The 8,854-nt window shown below is 46.9% G+C and overlaps 1 protein-coding gene and 1 pseudogene across 1 annotated transcript; one reads left to right on the top strand and one right to left on the bottom strand.

Moving 5' to 3' along the window:
• Positions 1-6,531: 6,531 nt before the first annotated feature.
• Positions 6,532-7,700, bottom strand: LOC101765832 (thionin). The gene is made up of 3 exons (XM_004987279.2): positions 7,260-7,700; positions 7,099-7,167; positions 6,532-7,003 (listed from the first exon to the last, which is right to left on the bottom strand). The coding sequence occupies exons 1-3, from the start codon at positions 7,516-7,518 to the stop codon at positions 6,903-6,905; spliced, it is 429 nt and encodes a 142-aa protein (XP_004987336.1). The 5' UTR covers positions 7,519-7,700; the 3' UTR covers positions 6,532-6,902.
• On the top strand, positions 7,593-8,583 carry LOC105913648 (annotated as a pseudogene).
• Positions 8,584-8,854: the final 271 nt, after the last annotated feature.

The raw sequence follows: 8,854 nt of genomic DNA, 5'->3' as shown, positions 1-8,854 counted from the left end.
TTCACCCATCTTCAAGGGTGGCCCTGGATATTCATTGTATTTCAGCCTTTTGTAGGGACGTGACACACGCGCCCGCTGTTCTAGAGTCCTCCTTGGCAAGGGCGAGTGTGCAGTCGAGCGGGAGGCTGAGGCGGCGCCGTCCTGGTTTGGCCGAACTAGGAGTTTGGCTGAACCCCTAGCAGCGCCTGTCACACCCCTGCTTTACCCCTTGGGCGGTGTGATGGCTAGGGGCTCGACCTCTAGTGCCTGGACCTCCTCCATCGCCAGATCGCCGACAGGGACAATGACATTTGCCGGAGTGATTTCCCCATCGAGATCAGTGGTCAAGCCCAAGTTGGTGAAAGGGACGAGGGCTTTGCCAGCCATGGTGGTAAGCAGGGATTTCTGGTGTGGATCTCGTTTAGTTTGATGGAGATGAGAGTGGAGGGAATGAGGAGAGGAGGTGGTTGAGATTTTAAAAAACGGACTCTCTCCTGCAATGTTAAACCCAATGGGACGCTGAGGGAGGGGTCAAGGAACGTTGGAGGAGCATCTGCGCGAAGGCTGGGAGGGAGCGGCGCTCAGACTAGTTTGGCCGAACCCTTCTGGGCTTCGTCGGGCCTCCCGTTGCTCGTGTGCGTGCATGCAGCAGAGAGGGAAGCAGAGAGAGTGGGCCCAACCACTATATGTGCCGGGACTTTGGTAAAAGCTAGGATAGAGCTAGTGTCAATGACATTAACCTTTGCTTAATTTCAGTTGTGGCTAATTAATCTAGGCTTGTTTTATTTTTAGACCATCATCATTAGTGGCGGACCAATATTTAGACGAACGACATAAAAAGTTCACAAGGGAATCTACCTGTGTGTCTTCGTAGCCCTTTCCCACATTGATTTCAGATCAATATTTTTTGACTTCTTCAGTTTTGACTGCCTACAAGGAACCAAATGTCATTTTTGACTTCTTCATATCAACCGTATGCATCTATAGCAATTGGCAATACATCTATTTTGACACATCTATTTTTGCAACCGTGTGCATCATGTCAACAGATTGAGAGATTGAGCAGTCGATTTTGATTACCTCGCAGTGGGGGGCAGCAGGCAGTCCTGGTGGACGGGGGGGAGCTGGGGAGGGGCCGAGGCCCGATGGGGGGGGGGCAGTCGCCAGGTGGGGCTGCACTGGCACTGGCGCGCCATGAGCGCCGAGAGCCAAGAGGCTGCCGCGTCGCGCGGGACCGTGGGTGGACCTGCTGGTGGAGGCCTAATGAGGTTTGGCGGTAGCGGGCGGCGGGATCTCACCGCAGGGGCTGGGGGGCGCGGCGCGGCCGTGCGGCGGACGTGGGTGGACGGGGGCGGCGCGGTGCGTGCGGCTGTGCCTGGCACCTGGCGGCGGTAGCGGACTAGGTCAGGCAGGAGCTCGGGACCTGACCGACTAACGGGCTGAGTGTGGTGGTGGGGGGATCAGTGACTAGATGGGCCGGCCGGCCGGGTGTGGTCTGTGGGCCAGGCTGGTTTGGACGTGAATTGCAGCCCAAAATAGCTGGAATATCAATTTTAACACCTAAACTATATTATACATGTATATACCATTAAAAACTACTAAACATTTTCCCAAAAATATTGGGTATGCCCAGGAATACCCAGGCCACAATAGTGGGTCCGCCCCTGATCATCATATTCATGTTCATATTTATTTTTTCTGCATGCATTGCATTTTGCCATCATTATAATGTGTTCATCCAAAAATGTTCTCTTGCACCTTCATTGCATTCCATTCATGCTTTGCATATGGTTGGCTTGGTTGTTCTTTACGCTTTATGATGAATGATTTCATATCCATGTTAGTGCTTCATATGGGCATTTTCCATTCGCAATCTTGTGTAACGATGGTGTTTAAACTTGCTTGCAGACCATCATCATTCAGTTTAATAAATCTTGCTAGCTATTCATCTTGTTTTCATGCTGCATTGGTTGGTTTATAAACTTTGCAATGCGCTTTCTTTTTCTTGTGCTATAAAGAATTACTGATCTTGGGATAGACATGGTGTTTTGACCTTGGTTAATTAATCTCTATAGCTATGGAGAAATTCAGCAACCTAGCTGTAAACATGGTGTTTAGAACTATGTGTAAATATTGTCTTTGCTTATATGCCTTCCACTCATATGCATATACACATTGCACTCACGTACACCCATTAGGTTTTTATCTTTCTTTTTACTAGACTAATTATGCCACAAGTTAAGAATCTTAGGATGTGGTGTTGGTTTGTTGGCAATTGTTTCTACTCCTAATCGTCACCCTAGGTGTAGTATGTGCACTTGAATTGTTTTGCAAGCATAAAGAAGATGCTCTCACAAATAAAAAGAAGATAAATACAAGGGATATGATTCGATGGAAATCAGATTTGGAGGCAATAAAATTCCAATCACCATAGCACCACTAATCTTCTCCCGAGACGAAGTTCTATGGTAACTAAGGTGTGACCAAAGAAAAAAAGCCAACCAGATCATCAACATGAAGCACACCTCATTAGAACCTTCCAATTCTGCAATGTCTTGTTCCGCATTATCATAAATGTCATGCTCGTGCTCCTCATCGCCATTGCCATCACTGGACATGTTGAGGTACATGTCCACCTAGCTACCCTCACCCTCGGTGTAGGTTCTTGCAACGTTTGAGCCACTACCGCCAGCAATAATCTGCTCCATTATATACCTTTCATCCTCTTTGGCTCCCATCTTAACTAATAATACATATAGTGATACAATAAATGTATATACATGAAACCATACAACAACCACGAAATAAAAGAAATTTATACAAAACTTGTCCTAATTGCCTGTACAATAAACATATACACGTAATTATACATCAACCCTTGTCTAGTAGAAAAAGAAAATCGGCAATCTACTAAATATACACATGATTGAAATATACACATGAAACCATACATAAAATTATAAATATATATATATATATATGGAATTCATATATACAATAAATCTTGTACAATTTATTACATGAAACTTACATGAAATTAAACATTAAAAAATTCACGCAATTATACAACATGCACCTCTCTCTCTCATGACGAGGGTGGCCAGTCGGGCAGGCGAGGGGGCTAGGCGCAAGGGCGCCGGAGGGGGGTAACGGGGGAGGGGAGGTGGCGGGGACGAGGGGAGGCACGGCTGGCCGGGTTGCAGGGGTGGCTAGGTGGGGTCCCCTTTTTTGTTTTCTAATGCCAATCACCGTCGGCTCCAGTGCCGTTGTTAAAGGGGATGCCCATCACCGCCAACCTTTCACCAACGGTGCCCAAAACTGGCGGTGACGACATTTTTGGGTTTGACACTGATAGGTCTTTCTGTAGTAGTGTATAACACATTTTTTTTAAATTGGTTCATTTTATTCAAATACTTCCTCTTTCCAGAAATATAAGGCATCCTAGATATTTTAGGACATATTAGCAGGAGAAGCAAAAGATGCATGTATCCGTGAGTTAATAGTAGTTGCAGATAATAAGGAACTTATTTTTAGTAACAATCCACCAATCAGTCACCCTGGCGACCAGCCCAAGGTGGTGGAGCTGGTGGTACAAGTGGTGGCACAGAGCAGGGAAGCGGTGCGACGCGGTTGGACACGTGTGGTGGCCGGCGGGACATGTGAGGTGGCCGGCGGCGGCCGCAGGCATGGGGTAGCAGCCCTGGAGTGGTGGCGCGCACCCGAGGTGGTGGCACGGTTCTTGGCTGGCCGCAAGTGAAGGAGGCTGAGAAGCGATGCAAGAAGGCACCCCAGCGACCCTTTTGCGTGGATGCGAAGGTGAGGTTTATGCTTGTGGCGGCCATCGACCATGAAGAAGAGGCGGAGGGAGATTTGTGCTGGCAACCGCCGCCGCTCTGTTGGGACTGAGATGGGCGACAAGACACTAGTTGGGTCTGCAGCTGCACATGATTCAGAGGTAGAGGCGGGAGAGACGCTGGAGGCTTGTAGAGGAATGGATGCGGTGCGGCGATCATGCGTTGGGAAGCATGATGGCGACCTACTTAGGAGGGGCTCCCTCTTCTTCCCCTTCCTTCCTTTCTCTTCTTTTTTCTTCTACCTAAAAATTTATGGAGGGGCTAAGGGGGGCTCCATTGTTCGAGTGGCGGTAGGAGGACTGGAGCTCTGCCCGCCCCACCCGTTGATCCACCCCTGTCGATAAAGACTTTGCTGGTCTGGTTGCGCCAAGTGATAATTGATGAGGCAACCCCATCGCCCCTATCTTCTTGATGGTCCATTATTGCAATCATCGTCCTGCAGAATTATCTTATGGCATGTGCATTCAAAGTGCCTGGTCTGATCCTCAACCGGTGCATTGGGACTCTTCCGACATGTGTATGCTCTTATTTTAACTAATATTTTATGGTATATGGTAAACTATAGAATTTGTAGTTATTTGGGATGCTCTAAAATGTCTAAGTGTTTAATTTTTTGTAACTACGTGCTTATAGCTTGGTCGTGGGTTGGAATCCTACAAACCATGCACGCACATATTACTCATGATGCGTGTGTGCGCGAGCCTCCCAGCTGTTTTTCTTTAATTTTTTGGGTGCAAAAAATTTACTACCTATTGGTGTTACCAAATGGTAGTAAAGGAGCCTTTTAGTACCGGTTATTTGACCCGATTCTAGAGAACTCCCTTTAGTACCGACGTAGTGGTACTGATTGCCAAACCAATACTAAAGGGGGTTGGAGATCAGTACTAAAGATCGTTTCTGCAGCAGTGATATATCAGGGGCGCTGCAGATTCTTCGAGTTGTTGCCTTAAGAGAACGCGGGTTTTGCTGTCTAACCTCTAGAAGATATGAAGCTATACATCGCAAGACAAAGAAACAGTCCAACCTGATACAGATAGCAAAATCAGAGCACAAAGCAGCTCAAACAAGCTTGGTGCTACATGCATACTAGAGTGTTGGGCCACAACGAAAGATGGTATTTAACAGAGCAGCAAAAGGAATTGAAATTTATACTGCCTCAAAATATGTTGGAGATACGTGTTAAATTCTACCAGATATAAACATGAGGCATATTACGTAACTCATTGCTACTACTATGTAACCCAATTCTAGATTCAAATAGCTAGGTGGAACCATTAACATATGCATGTAAACGGTATGTAAAAATAGCATATGCAAAATAGACGTAACCGTACAAAACATCATGTAACCCATAATAATAGGTATGTAACATTCTAGATCTTGTGTAACCTACAACTTTGTAAGAAACCAATCTAGGACTTACAGATTAGTGCTCCGTCCTCGTGTAGACTTGCTGCAGGGTTACGCGTTGCAGTGTAGATCGAAGATGAGGCAGCGCAGAACATAGTCGATCGAATCGAGCGGTTGCGCAGTTGCGCTACCCAAAAACTTTATTGTTGTCCGTCGTGCAGGCTTCCTGACGGCAATAGCTCGGAGATACCGCTCACCCTCCTCAGTGCACGCCAAGGAGAAGAGCCGGTGAGATCCAGCAGCTCAGTACCACAGCACTCTTCATCAGATGGAAAAGGGAGAAGGGAAGGAATTCGTGGGTCTCTCACATGTACATGTGTGTTTCTGGACGTCTCCAGAACTTCTTATAGAGAAGACGGTAGCCCTCTGCTAACCGTTCCCCCTACAAAATTGCCCCACTAATTGGCAGTAGTAACCACCCTATTAACTCAGGATTAAGGTATTGACTGCGTGCTTATCACCTCCAATGACCGTTGTCAAAAGATTACAGGCAAACGGCAAAAAGGTTATATCAACTTGACTTGGCAGCACGCTACGTCGCAAGTTTCAAGTCACACGGTTGGTTACGCGAAAAGAACGCAAATATGCGTGCGTGCGTGCGTTGTATAACCCAAGCCCCCTTCTCTCCTTCAGTTACGTATTTAGAGAAGTGAGAGAGCTCTCCTATTTAAGTTGGCTTCGACCAACTCAAACTAGCAGCATGGGACTATAGAATGCCACTGAACTCTTGCTTTGGGATTCCTTAAAAGATATATATTTATACATTTTGCTTTCAGGATTTTAGGTAACTAGATTTAACATTTAGACTAAATGTTAACTAGATTTATATAGTATATATATACTATAGAGTATCTTCATATTCTGCTTGGGTAACTAGATTTAACATTTGTACATTAACATTTGTATGTGCAAATGTTAAATTTAGTTACCCAAAATCCTGAAAGCAATCTAGATGAAGCGATTCAACTTCCATCGAGTCCTTGAATTCACATTACACATGCTTCGAGAAGCCGATAAGTTATTTCTATCTTGAAATAATTATTTTAATCGGTTAATTTTCAAGCCGGCTAGCATAAAAGAATATATGTGCCAATGGGGAGTAACACCGGTACATTTAAGCAAGGGTGTTGGTATACAAAAGTACCGGTACGTTTACTTGATCATTCGTGTTGGTTGTCTTCACCGTGCTAGCAATAATGTATGCCTACAATAAGCTGAAAGGGAACTCACAACAGTAGTCAATTTATACCGAGTATTTAACAATCTTGTACTTATTTGCAAAGGGTCATAGCAAAGGGTCATAGGATAAGATGTATTTATTGGCCAACAAGATGGTACCATACAACAGTAGTCATGCAAAGCACCATATCGAAAGAAGGTAACATCATGATGACCCCTTTGGAACTAGAAGGAAATAAACACAAAACAGATGGCACACTGGCCGGAATATGATACCCAGTTATTGAACAAAACACAAAGGGTAGGTAGCATGGAGTAGTATCTGGAGATGAACACACGTCTGAGTGTGTGGCATCAAGATCACCGACCTTATTGGAATATAAAGAGAGACACAAACAAAGACGTACTACACAAGGCAGCTTTAAGTGGATACGATATCCAATTATTCAGCACAAGGACGATCCAGTTGGATGCATTTGCTTAAGCAACCACGGTGGCAGCGCCAACGTGCACGTTGCAGAAGCTAGAGCAGGCTTGGTCGCAACTCTCAACGGCATCGTTCGCCTCTTCATTTCCCAGAGCTGATAAAATTATATATATATATATTAGATTATAGGATTCTAGCTGCCGCTAATTAATGATTATTGTTTTCTCTGTCTGAGCAAAAGGTGCTTACCAGCGTTGATGTTGTTGCACACAGACGACGCACACCCCAACTTGCAGAAGTTAAGCACATTAACTTCCTCTTCAATGCAAAACCAATACGTTTCATCAGATGGAAAATACATTAACGACTCAAAACACAAAGAAATCAAGTGAGATAAATTTATTATTTACCAGTGTCCGGGTCAAGGGTGAGGTGGTCGTTAGGGGGCTTGCATTTGTCCCCGCTGATAATTTTGCAGCCTGACAGTTTTGCACACGTTGGACGGGATGTACCCGTGATACGGCAGGTATTGTAGATATTTCTTGCAGTGGTGGATGGGCAGCAGCTCTTAGCTTCCACTTGTATCTGCCCTATAACTAGACACAGTAAGAGAACAGCGAGGATTAACTTCTTCATACCATTGCCGGCTAGTGCCATGTTCTTCATCATACTATGATTGTGTCTTGGCCAGGGAGAGAAGCTCGTGTGTAATCGGATTAATTGTGAGCACAACAAGAGCTAGCATGGCATCTATTTATAGGCTAGGGACTGGACGAGCAGAGTAGATTATTTGCAGCGTCCGTACTTGTTTACCGTGGGCCAGACATTTCATGCGTGCCCTTCTGCACATACCAAACGAATAGCATTATTAAATACTATCTACTGTATGGTTGTGTGCCACAACCATAGGTTAAGGGCCTGTTTGGTTTCACATGCTTATGCATAAGCAACTTAAAATAAGCAAATAAGTTGCTTATGAAACCAATCACTCTTGCTTATGGGGTTGCTTATTATAAGTAAATAAGCAACTCTTGGGCTGCTTATGGTTGCTTATGGGGACTAAAAGGTGCACTTTACACCTCCTGCCCTCATTCAATGCACCCTACCCCCCTCTCTCTCTCCCCCCTCCCCTGTCACCACTCACCAGCTCCCCTTCCTCCGCGCCACCCGCCGCCGCCGGCCTCCGCACCACCCGCCGCCGCTCCCGCCCGCCGCCCGCCTCCGCGCAGACCTGCTGGATTTACAAGAGCGGCTGCGTCGCTCGTGCCGCCGCCGGTCGGGCCCGGCCTGGACGCCGCCACAGGCGTCGACTCCGGGGACGTCGACCTCGGCTCCTGCTCCATCCGCCTCTACCTGCCACCCTAGGCCGCGGCCGTGGCCGCCGACGGCAAGACGAAGCTGCCCGTGGTGGTGTACGTCCACGGCGGTGGCTTCGTGGCGGAGTCCGCGACGTCGCCGCACTACCATCGCTTCCTCAACGCGCTCGCCGCCACGTGCCCAACGCTCGGTGTCTCCGTCGAGTACCGCCTCGCGCCCGAGCACCCGCTCCCGGTGGTCTACGACGACTGCCTCGCCGCGCTCCAGCACCTGGCGTGCGAGCGCATGCTGGTGTGCGCCGCCGCTCCCGCCCCACCGCCGCCCCAGCCAGCTGTTGCTGCTCCCTGCCCGCCGTCGGCCCCCGGGATCGGGCGTGTGCAGGAAGAAGAAGGGTGGGGAGGCAAATTTGAGGGGTAGCTACACAAGGGGCAAATATGACAATGTCCATCTCATTCAATGCTCATAAGCAAGGGTATCCAAACAGTTTAGACTAAAAATAAGCAACTTCAAATAAGCAACTTTAAGCAACTTTAAGTTGCTTATAATAAGCAACTCAAACCAAACAGGTCCTAAGCATTTAGGTCATGGCACATCAGAGTTTGTCCAAACAGTATAATAACCTCCATGCATGTCCATATCGTGAAAATGCGTTGCACGTGCTTGCAAGAGATGAACAGAGGGCATAATT

This window comes from Setaria italica, unplaced genomic scaffold (assembly GCF_000263155.2).
Source record: "Setaria italica strain Yugu1 unplaced genomic scaffold, Setaria_italica_v2.0 scaffold_16, whole genome shotgun sequence".
Lineage (NCBI taxonomy): Eukaryota > Viridiplantae > Streptophyta > Magnoliopsida > Poales > Poaceae > Setaria > Setaria italica.
Note: the sequence above shows the minus strand (reverse complement) of the source record. Positions and strands in the feature narration are given on the sequence as shown.